At 35.5% G+C, this 20,186-nt stretch overlaps 3 protein-coding genes across 3 annotated transcripts; all 3 read left to right on the forward strand.

Annotated features, from left to right (window-relative positions):
* The first annotated feature begins 449 nt into the window (after positions 1-449).
* Positions 450-1,313, forward strand: LOC128263232 (nucleoside diphosphate kinase-like). The gene is made up of 2 exons (XM_052998119.1): positions 450-491; positions 771-1,313. The coding sequence occupies exons 1-2, from the start codon at positions 465-467 to the stop codon at positions 1,296-1,298; spliced, it is 555 nt and encodes a 184-aa protein (XP_052854079.1). The 5' UTR covers positions 450-464; the 3' UTR covers positions 1,299-1,313.
* Positions 1,314-1,623: 310 nt separating this feature from the next.
* Positions 1,624-20,129, forward strand: LOC128263205 (macrophage colony-stimulating factor 1 receptor 1). Its single transcript, XM_052998033.1, has 15 exons — positions 1,624-2,262; positions 11,959-12,217; positions 12,826-12,928; positions 13,432-13,674; positions 13,914-14,097; positions 14,486-14,718; positions 14,784-14,824; positions 14,884-15,038; positions 15,105-15,144; positions 15,263-15,428; positions 15,487-15,641; positions 18,842-19,079; positions 19,138-19,264; positions 19,330-19,435; positions 19,682-20,129. Exons 2-15 carry the CDS (start codon positions 11,996-11,998, stop codon positions 20,039-20,041), a joined length of 2,373 nt encoding a protein of 790 aa, XP_052853993.1. The 5' UTR covers positions 1,624-2,262; positions 11,959-11,995; the 3' UTR covers positions 20,042-20,129.
* Positions 6,969-9,977, forward strand: LOC128263214 (facilitated trehalose transporter Tret1). Its single transcript, XM_052998045.1, has 5 exons — positions 6,969-7,287; positions 7,576-7,808; positions 7,871-8,001; positions 8,589-8,941; positions 9,324-9,977. The coding sequence occupies exons 1-5, from the start codon at positions 7,212-7,214 to the stop codon at positions 9,941-9,943; spliced, it is 1,413 nt and encodes a 470-aa protein (XP_052854005.1). The 5' UTR covers positions 6,969-7,211; the 3' UTR covers positions 9,944-9,977.
* Positions 20,130-20,186: the final 57 nt, after the last annotated feature.

Genomic DNA, 20,186 nt, shown 5'->3' on the forward strand with positions numbered 1-20,186 from the left:
CCCTTGTCATATGGGATTTGTTTACGATTCGTTCACTTCTCTCCGACGCGGGGGTGTTTTTATTATTATTTGTATTTTTACTGTTCTTTTAAGACAACTCTCAATAGGGAGGTTTTTCTATTCGAACTCCTTTGTTGCCCTGCTTCCTAGTGGCAATTACAAATCGCAGCCAAACAAAGAACAGGCGAAAAAACAAGTCAAACCAGTTTTTTTGATGACTGTTAAACTGCGCAGCGTCTAACTGCCTGGCGAAATATATAAAATAAATCATTTATCTATGGAATTTATTTAGCGAAAAGGTTGTGTAGGCTATCAATTATCAAAAAATGAATTATATTTAAAATTTAAACAAAAACGATTTTGTCTGGCAATATTGATGTTTTTATGTGTTTATCCACCTAAACAGCTGTTGAAATCCACCACCTCGTTACAGCATTGCCACATTCAATTTTTCTGTGAACGCTATGGCGGTAAAATTTAAAATTCATAAGGTACGCATGTAAGTTGTTAATAAAAATATCCACTTAAGTGTTATGTCTAAAAAGCTGACTTAAATAAAAAACAAGGCAAAATAAATTAAAAATATTAATATAATATTAATATTTCAAAGTGAAAACCCCATTAATGGTCGATCAGATGTTGGTAAACCTGTTTGTGTTTTTATTATGTCAACTATTTTCTTTCATCTCTTTTCTTAAGTAATTTTTTGCCCTGTTCTTAATCGAATACCTTAAAATCTATAAACTAAAAACTATCAATATTTGCCATAGCTTTCAACTTCTATAGCTAAAATGAAAATATCTGGAAAAATGTTCAAAGACATCATTTGCACAGCAACGGCGGCCAATAAGGAGCGAACTCTAATTATGATCAAGCCCGATGGAGTCCAGCGAGGACTCATTGGCAAGATAATCAATCGTTTCGAGCGGAAGGGCTTCCACTTGGTGGGCCTAAAAATGAGCTGGGCAACCAAGGAGTGTTTGGAGAAGCACTACGCCGAGCTCTGCGAACGGCCCTTCTTTCCGGAACTTTGCCAATACATGACCTCTGGCCCCTTGGTTCCCATGGTATGGGAGGGTTTGAATGTGATAAAGACCTGCCGCCAAATGTTAGGCGCCACCAATCCCGCTGACTCGATGGTCGGAACCATCCGCGGTGACTACTGCATTCATGTCGGACGCAATGTAGTCCACGGATCGGATGCCGTCGAAACTGCCGAGAAGGAGATTGCTATATGGTTTAAAGAGGAGGAACTGGTCAAATGGACGCCGGTCCTAAAGCACCTAATCTACGAATAATAGAAATATTGTTACAAAAATAAATTGTTATTATGTATGTATGGCATTTGAAAATTGTATTACTTTGTTTTTTGTTTTTAAATTTACGCCGGGTTTTTTTTTTAAAGATCTTAAGTTTTTAAGTTTATTAGTCCCACAAATTAAATAACTTTTTTAATTAAAAAGTTTCCCATTTATATGACGTTGACTGTGCCATTCACACACATGGTAGAAGCTTTCGGCACCAGAAAAAAATGCGTGGAGTAAAGCTTTTGCGTAAAAGCTATCAGTAGGTGCAGAAGCAACACTTGGCAGTTAACAATTGTTATCATTCGGCCCTCAACGCTTGTTGCTTCAATGTGTGTCGGCCAACGCGTCGGCTACGTGATTTTTCCCAAGTACCGGTAAACACGATATGTTGCTTCGTTCGGCTTATTTTAAAACAAAAATCCGTTACGAAATTGAACTGAAATTGTGAAAAAAGTGATGCCTGAAATAAGAAAAATAATTAAAGAATTGGAAATGCAAATATCACATATTCTAGTTGTGCGCATTCAAAGTGAAGAATATTGCAACGGAAGCGGAAAACAAACACAAGCATCTGCAGATGTAATGTGAAAATAAGTTCATGTTGAACGAATATCCAAAAAGTATTAAAGCAAATACAAAGCTAAGAGTAAACAAAAAGTGAAAATATATGAATGAATGTGTAAACGGACTAACGGAAAATTAATTAATTCGCAAATAGTCCGATTAAGTGCTGGGATATCCATATTCCTCCTCCCTGAGCTTTTTGTTATTCTTTAGTCCCCCAAAACTACAAATTCGACGAGTGAATGTTTACTGCACAGGGGTTGGGGTAAACAAATATTTAAAAAAGTGTTGAGTGTAAACAAAAATTTGAAATGGTTGCGTCCGAAGCCATCAGCTGGAAAGTCAACAATCGCAAAAGATACTCGAGTGGAGCCGAGTAAACCGCCAAGTGGTGAGTCCAAAATAAAAGTTTCCAAAACGATACTGTTTCTGAGCTCAAGCCTTCGAAGTTCTCGATTAGATAACGCAGAAGCCCACATTTCTTGGGGGGTACACAAGCCTTGAGGAATTTCTCGGAACTTCCCTAGTAATTTTTCTTGTTCAGTGCATTATTTTTATCGTTCGTTATTGATGATCGCTTCAATTGCGACACGCTCGGCACAATTGTTATTCCAGTTGACTCCGATCAATCTAGATGGATGGGGCGATGGTTTCTCACCCAGGTAATTGCCAATGCTCACGCCCCCTTTTGGAACATGTGAAAAACATTTTGGCAATGAACCTAACACATATGACATTTACCTCCATCGATTCACGGGGCGTTGGGTTATTTCAATTTTTATTAGATTGTGCTACGGTTATTTTTTCCATTTTTGGCTTCCAATTTTTTTTCGGCTCGGCAGCGGCCACTTTAAGTGATAAGCAAAGTGTCGCCATTTTTACCCAACGCTTGTGATTGTGCGTCGTATATAGCACTATATATATTCTGTCAGTTTAGTTACTCCACTAATTATTGAACTAAAAATGATCACACTGTTTTAGCATGCTCACACCTGGCATGGGGTTCTCTCACCTCCGTATTTTTATTACAGCTTAAAAGCATGTTATTTATTATTGAGAGCATGGTCAACAAAGGCGAAAGCAACAACAACACCAGCACAGTATCAATATATATGCCCTGCACATGATTAAGTAGCCTCATTTAATCTACTTAAACACGCGCCACAATTGATAAATAATGGCAGGCAAAAAGTCAAACAACCCCATTTCTAGGACCATTGCTCGAACATGGCACTTAGCTTGGTTTAATTATTTAAATTCTACAAATTTCTCATTCCATTTCTTTGTTATTGAAATTAAGAGATGGTCGTTAGGGTGCTTTGGCCTTCACAAGAATTTGCTTGGCAAGGACAGGCGAAAATTTTTATCCTTGTCACTTTCTCAGGCGCCATAACGAAATCGGAAAAATGTATAATTTGAAAAGGAAAACAAAGGATTTTTATATAAGGAAAATCAAAGGGCAACAATTCTGAAAATAAGTAATATAAACACAAGACGGAAAATTGACAAAACAATTTTTATGTGCTTATCTTTGTTGTTTTTTAATGTTCCGCAGAAAATGATTTATTGTATTCTTAATATTTCAAAATTTTTACAAAAACTTCAAATAAAATTAAATGGGGAATTTATGTTATACTTCAAATTTTGAATCTTTTAATTTTAAGGGCAATTCAAATTTTTTCTATTTTAAATTAGTTACATTTTTTTTATTTGGCGTAACCTATTTCTTTAAAATCTTGTCTACAAATCAAATTTCTATATTTTAGTAAAAGCAAATCGTTTAATAGTTAGATGTTTTAAATCAATGTTTAATAACAAATTTAGGAAGTTTTTATTTGTTGTTTATATACACAAAAGTAAAATCGAAGCGTATTCCAAAACAATCGATTCCTGATAAATCAAAAAATCAAACAGATGTTTGCTGGACGTCATAACTAAATTTTTCCTCTCCGTTTTTGTTATTGTCGAACTATTTTCTCTTCGGTGTATTTTCAATATGGATGTATATAATAACGTTCGTCGTAGTATCTCATAAATTATTTAACGAGTAATGTTGCCATTGGACCAAGTCATTAAAAGCCTTAGAAAGGCTGCCGCATATGGAAAATATATCCAGGGAGATTAAAATCCAAAGTTTTAGAGTTTTATTTTTGCAGAGTGGGACTCAGCCATCCAGAATAAAAGTTCAGCGATTTGTAAGGCTCTTTTACATTTGGCCAACGCTTAGCAGGAAAAAATGATAGACTGTGATTATAACACAAAGGATTATGTTTGGCTTTTTAAGCTGAAAATCAGTTGGCTCTAAGCTAATGGCTTACAATTTTTGGCTTAAATTGACCACTATTATTTTAAAAATGGTTGGATTAAAATTTCAAAAATAAACCTAATACACTCTGACCAATCGGTTTTCTTTTCAAAGTGTTATTATTAATTTACGATGAATCCGATTTTATTACTGACTATTGACCATTGGAAAATTGTGAGTCAAAACTTCATTGCCGTAGGTATATTACTGATATACTCGAGCAATTAGTTGGAATTTCCAAAAAATTGTATATGGGCATACATATATATGGACTCAGCCAGATAGATGGATTGTGCACATTCATTTTTAGTGTAAAGTCCACTTTGAGCACTTATGGTTGTTTCGTTTGTTGGCAGCTTATTATTGAAAGGCTCTATCGAAAAAGTCAAAGAATAAACCATAATTAATTATTCATTATTCTACAAAGACGATTGGTTATTGAGAATACTTTTGAAATAAGCATAAAAGCTTAATTTATCTTTCACGCATGAAGAATTCACATTTGGCTCCCGGCAACAGAGAAACTATTTAGTTGGGTTTGCGTCGCCTAAAAGCTGTGTTCTCATTTTCCCATCGAAATCGGCAAACCAAAACAAATTGTTCAAGTTGCCGTGAAATGGAAAACAAATTGAACTTATCAATAAATCGAGTGGGGGCGATAACGATTAGAAAAGAGCCCGTACAATGACGCGACCGAATTCGAACCAAACCCAAAGAGCCAAGAGCAGCGAATTTCTACACATATTTCGTATCAAACGTGGGCCACCAGTCTCAGGTAAAAAACAGCACTAAAGATAAGGGCTTAAAGTCGTTGCTCTTGTCAGGTATATATATTTTGTATTTGATATCTCCAAAGCATATGGAAAAAGAAAACATTGAGTTCTATATTTAAGATATTTATCAGGTTAAACAAAAGCCCCAATAAGTACGGCTTAAATACAAACCCATAAATAGCTATTAATTAATTAAAATTAATATGTCTAATCCTGGCAGAAACCAAACTATATTATATAAGAATAATTATGTTCACTTCAACATAGATTGAGAGTTCGAGGGTTTTCCATTTAGTTTGCTGGCCTTAAGTCTGCTGCGCCTGACAATTATGAAAACTTATCATTTGATTAAAGCACAAACCATTTAATTTATGAGTAACCCTTGTCTTGGTCTGGCCTTCGCCACCTGTGCAGAGCTTTATGTGTCAGGTGGTTGGACAGAATTGAAATCAGGGCAACTACCCCACGCTAAAAGGCTGACACAGCTATCTCACAGCTTTATTTTAAGCGCATAATATCGGAAAATTCGTGGTTCTCTGCCTCATTACGCTGCTTTTATTGATTGCCATGTTCTTTGGACTTATCACACGATTTTAAACAAAAACTTTCGGCAACCTTCCATTTCTCTTACAAACCAGATAAGATGGTCTTTGTTTGCCACCCGAAATGGCTAAAATGCGTCATCTTATTGAGCATGTCAATAGTGTGGGGAACTTGGTTACCCAAACTGGATACAAACGAAATGTGCCCGTCATTCTGCCAAATGGAACGTGATATTAAATGACAAAATTATTTATTCAAATACATTTAATGGCTCCCTTTTGACTCGAGAGATAATCGTTATTTGAGTTGAGATTGAATTTTGCTAAGATAAAACTGAATTGTGTTGTGTGTAAGTGAACTCTGCTGGCCAACATCAGCTATAATCATGACTTGTTGACAAATCAAAGTCCATACTAAATCATCGTGATTTTATCAGGGCAGTAAAATCGAAGCCAGTCATTTGATTCTTATCTATTCAAAAGCCTATATACTAAATGTGATAACTGGCATTTTTTTTCTCTGTAACTTTCTAAAAATCGTGCTTAACTGCAAAGTTTAGCAGCTTGTTAATAATTATATAGTCTATAGTTGTTGACAAACCAAAGCAAAGTGAATCATTATCATTATCTAGTTCAATAAAATATCCAACCAAATATTTTGATTGTTATCTGTACAAAGAACAATCAACTAAAACGTGTTTATCTTAGTGCCCCTCTATAAAATGTACTACATATTTGGGAAAAAAACTCAACAAAACATTAACTTTGGACCCAAAAAATCTGATTAAATGTCGGAACTTCTCATTAAATGTTTTTTGGTTGTGAGGAGAAAAGCTTTATCAATTACCCTTAGTTGTATGTGTCCTTTTATTTATTTATTTACAAATGTAAGGGTAAATTTCATGGTTGTTATTTTTCGGTAATCTAATGCTGCTCTTCCGCAATTGTGATGATTTACCTCCTAAAATTATTTGTGTTTGCTCAAGAAATGTGTCACCACGTGTGTGTTTTACAGTGTCACTCGAAAGTGTTTGCTCATCGTAATAGTGTGCTCCTAATTTACATTAGCGGACGCCTTAAAAGCGCGCGTGCTATTATTTAAACAGCGCAAATGGTGTTTGAAGTGCAATTAAATAAACCTAGGTCAGGGAAGAACAAAACTTCAACCGTGAAGAGTCGCCGACGTCACAACTGAAGCGAAACCTGAACACTTGTTTCCGTTTGCCAGCGAGTCGTGAACTTGGGATACACAAGTATAAAATATCCGGAAGATTTACTACATTTGATGTTTGCCCGGTATTACGGGGCAACAGCTCTGGGCACCGCCCACCCAGACATTCAGACAATCGCCGTGATATATCCCCTAATCTGAAGCTGCCTGCGGGAGTCACAAACTGCGTAATCGTTCGCTGTTTCTTAGATGAAATAGTAGATGTTTACCCACAGATTTAGATACGAATTCGGTATAAATGGGGCGTCGCAGTCTATTTCACAAGCCATTTTCGTACAAGAGTCACTCTGTTCGGGTTAACGTGGAAATCCTCAAGGACACGGAGCATGGAAAAAGGACACCAGAGCAGGAAGTTTTCACACAAGAGCTTTATGGCAAACTAGGATCTCTGCTCCCAATAGAGGCTCTCCAACTGTGATATACAATATTTAAGTATCCAATATACTTAGTTAGTTCAAATTAAAGGATTCTGCCGGACTCAACGAGTGCATGATGTTCCTCAACATATTCCAATCGGGCATCTTTCAGTGGCAGTATCGCCGCCAACTTTTGGTCTCTTTGAGTGGTATGTTAATGAAGATAAGACGGATTTACAGCTCAACTGGTGGCGAATGGAAAGTTTCGGCTCTTCGGATCCATGTCAAGTTTGTGGACAAAGAACTTGGCCGGGCTTAAGTGGGATTCAGGGAGGACATGGACATGGCATGCCAGCCCACCCAAAAAAAACTTGACACAAAGTTGATGGCTGAAAATTCAATTTCACGCGTGCCTATGCAAATGAGCCACTTGAGCTGTTGATTCCCGCCTTTAGGGAGCCAGCTGATGTCATTCGTTGATCTATGTGTTCTTGTAGCCACGCTGATAACGTTCTGCCACGGCATCGCTTTGGGTTGGCTCTCGCCCATGCTGCCCCAGTTGCTGTCGCCCGCCGACACGCCTTTGTCCTTCTCCATCGACGTGAACGAGGCCTCCTGGCTGGGTGCCGTCATCAGCATTGGCGGGATTACTGGAAATTTCTCCTTTTCCTACCTAATGAATCGCTTCGGCCGGAAAGTGTCAATTTATGCCCTGGCCGTGCCCCACACGGTGAGTTTCCGCGCAGTTTGCTAAGTCAGGGGCTTTGTGTGATGTCTCTTTGTGATCCGCAGTGCATTTGGTTCCTGTTCTACTTCGCCCAGAGCATCGAGTGGTTGTATGTGGCCCGGGTGTGTGCCGGTCTAACTGGCGGTGGCATGTTCGTGGTACTACCAATTTTCATCGGCGAAATTGCTGACAACAGGTGAGTGCAAAAATACAAACCTCAGCTTTTCATTGGGAGCTACATGACTATACTAACGAACAGCCATCACAAATGTTTTAGAATCTTAAAACTTTTCCACAAAATGTACTTTTTAAATATTTAAAATTCATTTTGCCATTTGATTTACATATTTTTATGATTGAAACAAATATAATTTTATAATGAAATCGAATCTTTATTGGATTTCCATAAAGCGTTATTACAACTATGTATATGTTTTCTAAAAAAAAATATGTATTATAAATTGATAGCTACATTGAATTCCATAAAACGTTCTTTAAAAATAGTAAACGTTTTTTTTGTTATTGAAACTCAATTCAAAATGAAAAAATGTTGTCTAATAAAATCAATTGAAATGTACTGTGTATCAGCTTTTTTGTGCTCTTTAAATAAAAACTGTGCAGAAAAAAATCAACACGAAACGCTGTGCAAAATACGATTTATTGGGTTCTCAGCTAATTTTTGCGAAAATTTAATTGGAAACCTTTGGCAACCAATAGAAAGGAAGAATTGGATATGAATTGGCCAAATTGATTTCAACACCAATGCTAATTTCCATCCGACAGCATTCGTGGGCGCCTGTGCTCCTTCTTCACCCTCACCATGAACACGGGTATAATGGTTGGCTTTGTGGTGTCCTCGCACATCGCCTACCACGTGATACCCTGTGCCGTGGTGGGTCTGCCCGTCCTCTACGTATTCCTGGCCACTCGTTATCCCGAGCCACCGCAGCAGTTGATTAGGTGGCAGCGCGAGGAGGAGGCCGAGCGATCTTTGAGGTTCTATCGCCGTTGCGATGGCACCAATGTGTCCAAGGAGGAGGAGCGGGCTTATCAGAAGCAGTTTGACGAGATGCGACTGGCCATCCGAAAGCAGAACAAGGATTCCGACGACCAGGCTCTCTCTTTTTCGGATTTCCGTAAGAAAGGATTTACCAAGTCATGATTTTTTCATAATTTTTAAAATAACGACCTAAACATTTAGCTTTAAAGATGAGCCAAACATATATTTTTATACAGAGAAAAAAAGCTTTAAAATGCTACGTTATACGTGCAAAAAGAGAGTAAAAATATTTTAAAAATTAAAACAGTACTTTTACTTATTAAAGTGTTTTAACCCTGTTTGTTCACCTTAAGCTTTTGAAAATTGTTCTGTTTAGGAAAAAATTGTATAAAAAATACCTAGTTTAATTTTGAAGGTAATTTTTCCTTAGTTTATTTGGTACACGCAGCTTTATGGCTATGTTTGGGTCATTATTATTGGTTTATTTTTGATTATCTTAATTTGTAATTTTTTTGCAGTTACCAAACGTTCCTTAAAGGCTCTGGCCACGGGCTTGGTCCTGATGATAGCCAACATCTTTACGGGCACCTTCGCCTTCAACAACTACATGTCCAATATCTTCGATGCGGTGCACACCCAACTGGATCCCAACACGAACACGATTATTATCGGAGCCGTCCAGATTTTGGGCACTTTGGCTAGCATCTATTTGGTGGATCGCTATGGCCGTCGGATCCTGTTGATTGTGTCGTGTGCTGGCAGTGGAATCGGCACCTCCGCCTTTGGATTGTACGCCTTCTATGCGGAAGAGCAGGAGGTGGATCTGTCGGCCTACTCCGCCTGGCTGCCCGTCACCCTGATGGCCTTCATCATATTCATAGCCAATGTGGGCGTCATTTCGGTGACGATGGTGGTCCTGGTGGAGATCCTGCCGCACAAAATCCGGGCGGTGGCCACCAGCTTCTGTTTGGGCTGCCTCAGCTTCTTTGCCTTCACCTCGCTGAAGACCTTCCCGCTGATGATGTTCCACCTGGGTCTGGCGGCCACCATGTGGTTCTGTGGCGCCGTCAGCGCCATCTGCCTCTTCTACGTGGTGGTTTGCCTGGAGGAGACCAAGGGTCGCTCCATTTATGACTAAACCCCCTTGCGAATAAAGTACATATTACCAATTAGTTGTGGTCGTGGTTTTTCTACTATACTATACTATTAAACCAAAACAAAGCTGGAAACAAAATCCGCGGGAGGAGCCCACAATAAAAAAAAAAAAAACGGAGCAGACAGGGCTTGATTTATGACCCGACTACTGGCTTCTCTGCGACAACACACCTGCCATCAGCTAATGTCGTGCAGGCAATTAGCCTTGTTGGCTTTGTTTTTGTTTAGAAGCCCCACAGCGTTATCCCCATACGGAAAGGACCAGTTAGGAAGTTAGCAAGTGATATGCAAAAGAAAACCCACAAATGGAAAATACGTTGTGCAAAAAAATAGGAAAAACGACAAATGAATTGAAAAAATACCACAACACTCTTACAAAGGATTTTCCGTAATGTTTTAATTGCTTCTAAACAGTAATGGAGCTGGAACTTGTTTGTGGGGGAAGGCGTTTCAGATTCATTTTGTTGTACCCTTTTTTTTCAGTACAAAATGTAATATGTGTTATTACCCAACTTGTTTTTAAGACCTCTAATCCCACTTGTGCACCCATTTACCTGCTTTAAAGGAATTCCATAAGCTTATGAGATGGAATAACGGTAAATTAGCTAAAGCTTACATAGTTCAATTGGGCAAAACAGTTTAAATACTTCAATCTGAAGCTAACAGCCAATTTGTTGATTTAATTATCCTATTATCCGCTTGGCGAAGTTTTTGGAACTCAACCATGGTGTAATAAGATAATCCGCCATTTAGGTCAAGTGAACAAAAAAGTTTTTAGGTTTTAATCAGGGATTAGTGAATAATTTTATAATCGTAGTATTTAGCTTATGGAAATATTAAATGAAAATAGTTTGGAACAGAGGTTTCCATGAGTGCATTTATTTCTCACTTGCAAATGAGTTCCTTTAAAGTTTAGCAATTAGCAAAAGTGCAAATGCAGCTTTTAAGGATCACGACGCAGACAAAATGAATTCAAAACAAATGGTATGTTTGTTTGTTAAAACAAAATAAAAAGCTAAATCCTCTTTGGCGTAAAATTATCACATTCATAGAAAGTTGTGCATAATTTTGAGCCCTTTGATTCTGCAGACCTTTAATAAGTACTCCCTAGTTAGGCGTCGAACCTTATAATTAATGAATTAAGTTGATAAGAATAGAAAAGAGGACCAAATAAAACCAATTGGACAATTGCATCTGACCTCCCAATGGATATCTCGACAAATAAGTAAACATGTTTATTACAATGGCGAACTTTGCGATAATAATAACAAGATGGGAAGACAGCACAATCTTCTGAAAAGGTTTCACTTGGTTATCGACGTTCGGCAAACAACTGATTTTAAGTGCGAGCTACTTTTGGCGCTACTTTTCTTTGGAGAGTTTTCATTATTTTCTAGCTAAATTATCCAAGGGTACACAATTACACAATTATATTGTTCTCCGAATTTGGGAGGAAACCCTCAAATAACTAGTTTGGCTTCGCATTGTCGGTCGAATCAACATAAGCACTCGAGTGTGAGTGAATGGGGAGGCTAACGAGCGGCATGAATTCAATTTGGCCAAAAACATCTAATTAATTCCACAATTTCAACTCATGTCCAACATTTCACCACCTGTTCGCATATGCCATTGGTGTTTACAGTCGTATTAAGTGACATAATTTGAGTGCGAATTTTGGGTGCGAACGCAAATGACAAGCAACAGCAACTTTGTGACTTTGTTCCTATTTCCGATTAGCCATCAAAAATCGATTAATTGAAGCGAAAACATATATTCTTCTTTGTATTTGTATACAAATAATAATATAAACAATGATACAATTATAAGTAAAATAACATTTTTTCTTTCACCATAGGTTTGTACAGAATTTCATTTGTATTCGTATTCTATTTCTTTTATTTTCATTCAATTTGGTCAAAACTAAAAACATTATACCGGTTTTGTTTAATATTCTTTTGGTCGAAAAACAAAAATAAATGACATTTCTGTTCCTTTCAGTAAACTTTGCCAATTATGTTGAAACCCACCGATCAGCATGCATCACTCCAACACCATTGCGCATAGGATAGTATTGTTTTTCCTGCTGGTGGGCGCATGTCAGGCCCTGGGATCTGATTCTGGGGAAATCAACACGACACCCAGCAATCCAGCAATGTTTCCACTGACGCCAGGGAATATGCAAATTGAAGTGCATCGCTATGTAACCGGTTTACCCGAATCGAAAACTCCGGACTCGCTTACTAAAATACGCTTAAACGTGAGTTGATTTCAATAATTCTTTTGCTTTGGATACTGCTGCGGTTTTTTTTTGAGTTTATTTGTTTCTGGGAGGTCTTTGTTCATTTTTACACCCTTGCAGAGGGTATTATAAATTTAGTCCTCGCATATTAGTTTCTCAGCTTTAAAGGTTCAAAAAACGTTCACAAACTTTATAAGACGCTAGGGGTCGCAATAGGAACAACAGAAAAAATACATGAATAAATAATAACTTCGTTGTTCCTTTTTTGGATGTACGAACATACTTCGAGATATAGTAGTGGCTTACTCCGAAAAGTATGCATCACTAATTTGATGAGGAAAATGTTTAAATAAGAAGTTACATAAAAAATGTACAAGGGGTATGCATAGCCTTACATAGTTTAAAAAAATTCTTGAATTTTTTGTTGAAGCGTGACGAAGTAGAATATTTTAAAAAGTGATGCGTTGTATTTTATATATTTATTTTTATTAACACGTATAAAATCGCAAAAACCAAAATATAATCGTTTTATAGAAAATTTAATATTTGTTATCTGGAAGGGTATATAAACTTAGACTTGCCGAAATTTGCTTCCCTTCCTGTTTTTATTTAATTGCATTTTCCAGCCCACTCCAGATGGCGAAATCACAGAGCTTAGCACCAACGTAACGCTCTACATGCAAAAGATCCCACGCCTGCATGTGAAATGGCAGGACAACCTGCCGGAAGGTGAGTTATGTTGTTTTTTCAGATAAATACTATGTGCATATCATGGTCAAAACATACATTTTTTATCAAAATTTTATATTTTTAATTTTCATTTTTAAAATAATTTATTCAATCTTTTAAAACGGGTTACAGCTCCATTTTCTTAGTTAAGTTATTTTAAGATGCAATTTTCACATAATCTTGATTTCCTCTGATGTCATTTTGTGATAATTTGGTATAAAATTATTTAACAATAATTAACTTTGACTTTAAACAAATTATCTTGAATTTTTTAAGGTTTAATTTGTGTAAAATACGCCAGTTTGTGAGATTTTCTGTGAGTAAACATATCTCATTAATGGATACCCCAAAATAGATACGAAACATTACTAGTTCTAGTGTACCTAGTAAATAGGAATTAAAAAAAAAAAGCCAAGCCATCGTTAATTTTTGCTCCGATCTACTTGATATACAGACGCAACATTCGTGGGATATTATGTATTCATTAAACACGTTAATTGCAGGCACATCCTACAATGTCCTTGTGAGTGCCGTGAACAACAGCCGGTGTCCGGATGCGCCGTGCAGTGAGTACGGCATCAAGCAGAAGAAGGCCAGTCCGGAGCCGCACCTCGTCCTCCTGCCAGTGAATCCCAGCCTGAACGTGGAGTCCGTGGACTGCAACTACATGTTCGGCTGCCAGTACCAGGTCATTGTGGAGACCTCCAACGCGATGGTCAGGCGCTCCGCCCGCGTCTTTGTTCCACGTGAGTTCCGCGAGGGCAGCGCTCAGTTACATATTACCTTTAGTTGTTCGCCTCCTTAAAAATTTATAAATTAATTGTCATTGAGAGCATTGTAAAGTTTTGATTATGCCAACTTATGCGCATTGCTTGAGATTGTATCTTTTGTTCCGTTTTATATTTACCCAAAGTATAGTATCTATAACAACCGCAACTGGATACAGCTTTTGATTGACCCTTGTATATTATTTAATCCCAAAAAGAGTGCCTGGAGGGCAAATGCTCCTGCCAATTGGCACCCACGCCGCCGAAGGTCCTGGCCGTGGCCAAAATGCTCAGCAACGATACAATCAGCATCAACCTCTCGATTCTGGCCAGTGAGCAATTTCGCAAGGAGCAGGACTCCCGTTTGCACGAGACGTTGAGGGCCTACAAGATGCAATTAAAGTGAGTACTGGCAGTGGAATTCCTTAATGAGAAATTACAGAAGCTATCACGCAAAAGGACTAATTAAAAGGAGCAATTTTATTTCAACCACCAGCATTGCTACTGTGAAATCATTTGCATACTGTTTTTCCATTATTAAATACCACACACACAGTGCGGATACGTAACCGAATTTGGACTTTCAAGTGTCTTGTATTCTGCAGTCAGTATCTTAAATAAATATTATAGTTTTTCCGTTTCAAAATGTAAAATATATCCTTGAGAAATGTAATGGCCAACCAAACACATGAGAAAGTCATGCCAAGTCAACAAAAGCATTTCCAGAATCCCGAAATAATAAAAGCTGCGCCCTTTGTTTAAAATTTCTATGGAACCATGCCAATTGCAGAATCAACGAAGAGACCAACCCCTCGCTTCCCTGGGGCGGAGTTTTGAAGCACCTGCTGACCCGAGTCCACGCAATCAGCGAACTGAACTTTCGGCCAACAGCCAAGGGATTTGAGGGCATCATGAAGCTGCCACTGGGAACGCAGCTCAAGGAGAAGGCCTCCGTCAGCCTGCAGGCCGTCATCGTTGATCCTTCAGGATGCGAGGGGCCGCGCAGTGTCATTAAGGTGCCAGGTGAGTAAGTCTCACTTCACCCCGAATCCCCATTAATCAACATTTAAAAAATTGATTTCGAAAAGTGCCCGCCAACACCGTTCTGCTAACCGAAGGCGACAGTGTGGTAAGCTGTTATTTCGATTTCCTTGAAATCCTGCACGTTCTTAATTGTTTTCCGCGCAGAGCAACTCCATAATCGTCATGAGCGGCATGCTGATTGCCATTATCCTGGCCGGACTAATTATGCTGTTGCTGCGACGCCGAAGGGCCAGGACAACTGCCAAGCTGCGAAAGCAGGAGCAGATCTACATCCAGACCTTTGCCGCCTCGGCCATCGAGTGAGTTTTGTTCGTGAGCTTTAAGTGTGGAAAGTTCTTAATGCCCGGTGTTCTTACCTCTTTCAGGATGGAGGACAATGTGAACTATGTGGACAAGTATGTGGAGGTGGGTCAGCCTTTAAATACAGTTTAACATAAATTCAAATCAATTAATTTTAATTAGTTCCCCATTGCAAAAGCGCATAGATATTCTTTTATATAAATACCTTTTTATTTGCATGCAGAAATCGCAGGTCCTGGGACTGGCAGACATATTCGAGGTCCCGCACTCGGCCATCCAAATCGGGCGAATGTTGGGCGAGGGAGCCTTTGGTCAGGTGCACGAGGCCACCGCCATCAATTTGCGCCGGATGAGGGGCACCACCATTGTGGCCGTGAAGCAGCTGAAACGTGAGTACATTGTTGCAATTGGAAAACCTTGGAACTTCCGAACTTCCTTTGTCTTTAGCCAATCCCAAGGCGGATGAGGTGGCCGAGTTTCTGGCCGAAATCGAGATGCTCAAGGGTGTGGGCACCCACAACAATGTCGTCTGTTTCCTGGGCTGCTGCACCATCAAGGCACCATACCTGATGATCATGGAATACGTTGGCAAGGGAAACTTGGTAACTATTAACATTTCCCTATGTCCTTAGATTTTCAATCAAAAATCTTATTTGTTTTTGGGAGGTATAAGTATAAGTATAAGTATAAGTATAAGTATAAGTATAAGTATAAGTATAAGTATAAGTATAAGTATAAGTATAAGTATAAGTATAAGTATAAGTATAAGTATAAGTATAAGTATAAGTATAAGTATAAGTATAAGTATAAGTATAAGTATAAGTATAAGTATAAGTATAAGTATAAGTATAAGTATAAGTATAAGTATAAGTATAAGTATAAGTATAAGTATAAGTATAAGTATAAGTATAAGTATAAGTATAAGTATAAGTATAAGTATAAGTATAAGTATAAGTATAAGTATAAGTATAAGTATAAGTATAAGTATAAGTATAAGTATAAGTATAAGTATAAGTATAAGTATAAGTATAAGTATAAGTATAAGTATAAGTATAAGTATAAGTATAAGTATAAGTATAAGTATAAGTATAAGTATAAGTATAAGTATAAGTATAAGTATAAGTATAAGTATAAGTATAAGTATAAGTATAAGTATAAGTATAAGTATAAGTATAAGTATAAGTATAAGTATAAGTATAAGTATAAGTATAAGTATAAGTATAAGTATAAGTATAAGTATAAGTATAAGTATAAGTATAAGTATAAGTATAAGTATAAGTATAAGTATAAGTATAAGTATAAGTATAAGTATAAGTATAAGTATAAGTATAAGTATAAGTATAAGTATAAGTATAAGTATAAGTATAAGTATAAGTATAAGTATAAGTATAAGTATAAGTATAAGTATAAGTATAAGTATAAGTATAAGTATAAGTATAAGTATAAGTATAAGTATAAGTATAAGTATAAGTATAAGTATAAGTATAAGTATAAGTATAAGTATAAGTATAAGTATAAGTATAAGTATAAGTATAAGTATAAGTATAAGTATAAGTATAAGTATAAGTATAAGTATAAGTATAAGTATAAGTATAAGTATAAGTATAAGTATAAGTATAAGTATAAGTATAAGTATAAGTATAAGTATAAGTATAAGTATAAGTATAAGTATAAGTATAAGTATAAGTATAAGTATAAGTATAAGTATAAGTATAAGTATAAGTATAAGTATAAGTATAAGTATAAGTATAAGTATAAGTATAAGTATAAGTATAAGTATAAGTATAAGTATAAGTATAAGTATAAGTATAAGTATAAGTATAAGTATAAGTATAAGTATAAGTATAAGTATAAGTATAAGTATAAGTATAAGTATAAGTATAAGTATAAGTATAAGTATAAGTATAAGTATAAGTATAAGTATAAGTATAAGTATAAGTATAAGTATAAGTATAAGTATAAGTATAAGTATAAGTATAAGTATAAGTATAGTATAAGTATAAGTATAAGTATAAGTATAAGTATAAGTATAAGTATAAGTATAAGTATAAGTATAAGTATAAGTATAAGTATAAGTATAAGTATAAGTATAAGTATAAGTATAAGTATAAGTATAAGTATAAGTCTAAGTATAAGTATAAGTATAAGTATAAGTATAAGTATAAGTATAAGTATAAGTATAAGTATAAGTATAAGTATAAGTATAAGTATAAGTATAAGTATAAGGTATAAGTATAAGTATAAGTATAAGTATAAGTATAAGTATAAGTATAAGTATAAGTAGTATAAGTATAAGTATAAGTATAAGTATAAGTATAAGTATAAGTATAAGTATAAGTATAAGTATAAGTATAAGTATAAGTATAAGTATAAGTATAAGTATAAGTATAAGTATAAGTATAAGTATAAGTATAAGTATAAGTATAAGTATAAGTATAAGTATAAGTATAAGTATAAGTATAAGTATAAGTATAAGTATAAGTATAAGTATAAGTATAAGTATAAGTATAAGTATAAGTATAAGTATAAGTATAAGTATAAGTATAAGTATAAGTATAAGTATAAGTATAAGTATAAGTATAAGTATAAGTATAAGTATAAGTATAAGTATAAGTATAAGTATAAGTATAAGTATAAGTATAAGTATAAGTATAAGTATAAGTATAAGTATAAGTATAAGTATAAGTATAAGTATAAGTATAAGTATAAGTATAAGTATAAGTATAAGTATAAGTATAAGTATAAGTATAAGTATAAGTATAAGTATAAGTATAAGTATAAGTATAAGTATAAGTATAAGTATAAGTATAAGTATAAGTATAAGTATAAGTATAAGTATAAGTATAAGTATAAGTATAAGTATAAGTATAAGTATAAGTATAAGTATAAGTATAAGTATAAGTATAAGTATAAGTATAAGTATAAGTATAAGTATAAGTATAAGTATAAGTATAAGTATAAGTATAAGTATAAGTATAAGTATAAGTATAAGTATAAGTATAAGTATAAGTATAAGTATAAGTATAAGTATAAGTATAAGTATAAGTATAAGTATAAGTATAAGTATAAGTATAAGTATAAGTATAAGTATAAGTATAAGTATAAGTATAAGTATAAGTATAAGTATAAGTATAAGTATAAGTATAAGTATAAGTATAAGTATAAGTATAAGTATAAGTATAAGTATAAGTATAAGTATAAGTATAAGTATAAGTATAAGTATAAGTATAAGTATAAGTATAAGTATAAGTATAAGTATAAGTATAAGTATAAGTATAAGTATAAGTATAAGTATAAGTATAAGTATAAGTATAAGTATAAGTATAAGTATAAGTATAAGTATAAGTATAAGTATAAGTATAAGTATAAGTATAAGTATAAGTATAAGTATAAGTATAAGTATAAGTATAAGTATAAGTATAAGTATAAGTATAAGTATAAGTATAAGTATAAGTATAAGTATAAGTATAAGTATAAGTATAAGTATAAGTATAAGTAAGTATAAGTATAAGTATAAGTATAAGTATAAGTATAAGTATAAGTATAAGTATAAGTATAAGTATAAGTATAAGTATAAGTATAAGTATAAGTATAAGTATAAGTATAAGTATAAGTATAAGTATAAGTATAAGTATAAGTATAAGTATAAGTATAAGTATAAGTATAAGTATAAGTATAAGTATAAGTATAAGTATAAGTATAAGTATTACTATAATCAGCAAGTAGCCAGATATGCGTTTCCATTTGTTTGTTTTCCCAACGAATTCCAATTCCAAACGAATTTTCTTTGCTTTGCGTGTAGCTGACCTATTTGCGAGCGGTGCGGCAGGAGGCTGGCAAATTGAAGCGACGAAATGCCAACTATACATCCTGCAGACCAATATCGCCCAGGGCAAATGGCTCCTCGTCACCGAAAGCACTTGCACAGAGCGTGAACTACATCGAATTGAAGGCATCCAGCCAGACAATTGAGGTGCCACCGGAAAACTCCAACGCAACTACATATTGCACCCGGCAACCACCTCCATCGTTTGCCGAAAGTATGCGATTTGTTAAACTACATTTCGGGAAAATTCTTAATCTATTTTTAAATTTTAGCCACTTACACGATTGTGGAGGATGAGGAGCACTTTGAGTACATACTGGACAACAAGGAGCTACATAATTTCGCACTGCAAATTGCAAATGGTATGCGGTTCCTGGAAGAGCAGGAAATAACGCACCGGTATGCATAATTAAAATACACTTTTTACTATCCAAAATTAATGGTTTTCTTGTATTTCTTTGCAGCGATCTGGCTGCTCGCAATGTGTTGATTGACAGCAATAAAGCTCTGAAAATATCCGATTTCGGTCTTTCAAGGCATGGAATTTATACGAATACGAGAACACGAAAGGTGAGTTCAGTGTTTTAATATTTAGGACTTCATTTTTATACTTCGATAGCAAAAAATTATCAATTATAAAAACTAAAATATATATATGTACCTTTCATTTGAGACATCATATGTAAACGAGTAACACTGGTAAACTTTACTACAACTTACAACTTTTTCCTATAGATCACGCTTAGATGAACTAGTTGCACTGATTAAACACAAGCTATTATTGCAGTCATAACAATTGTATGTCCTTTCCCATAGCTCCCCCTTCGATGGCTGTCCATAGAGGCCATTCGCGACAATGTGTACTCCAGCAAGAGCGATATCTGGGCGTACGGAGTGGTGCTCTGGGAGATTGGCACCCTGGGCGCCTCGCCATATCCCACGATCAGCAACAGCGAGCTGATCCCCTACTTGATGGCGGGTAACCGGCTGGAGAGGCCGGAGATCTGCACGCCGCAGGTGTACACCATCATGCTGCAGTGTTGGCTGGAGGAGCCCGAGGAGAGGCCCACCTTCGACGCGCTGTACAGGGTGCTCAGTCCAAAGACCACCTATGTGGACATCAACAGTCTGAGTGATGACTACGTCTTTCCGCCAATCAACGAACATAGGGATTAAGTTAACGCGTTACTTCTATTGTAGACCTCCTCCAGCGTTAATTGCTATCAGTGTAATGTATTAGTCTTAAGTCGATATTTGTTACAATCGTTTACGTTTTAAATGTCCTTATTCGATAATTGCTATAAGTGTATCATAGTAATCG

This window comes from Drosophila gunungcola, unplaced genomic scaffold (genome assembly GCF_025200985.1).
Source record: "Drosophila gunungcola strain Sukarami unplaced genomic scaffold, Dgunungcola_SK_2 000001F, whole genome shotgun sequence".
Taxonomy (NCBI): domain Eukaryota; kingdom Metazoa; phylum Arthropoda; class Insecta; order Diptera; family Drosophilidae; genus Drosophila; species Drosophila gunungcola.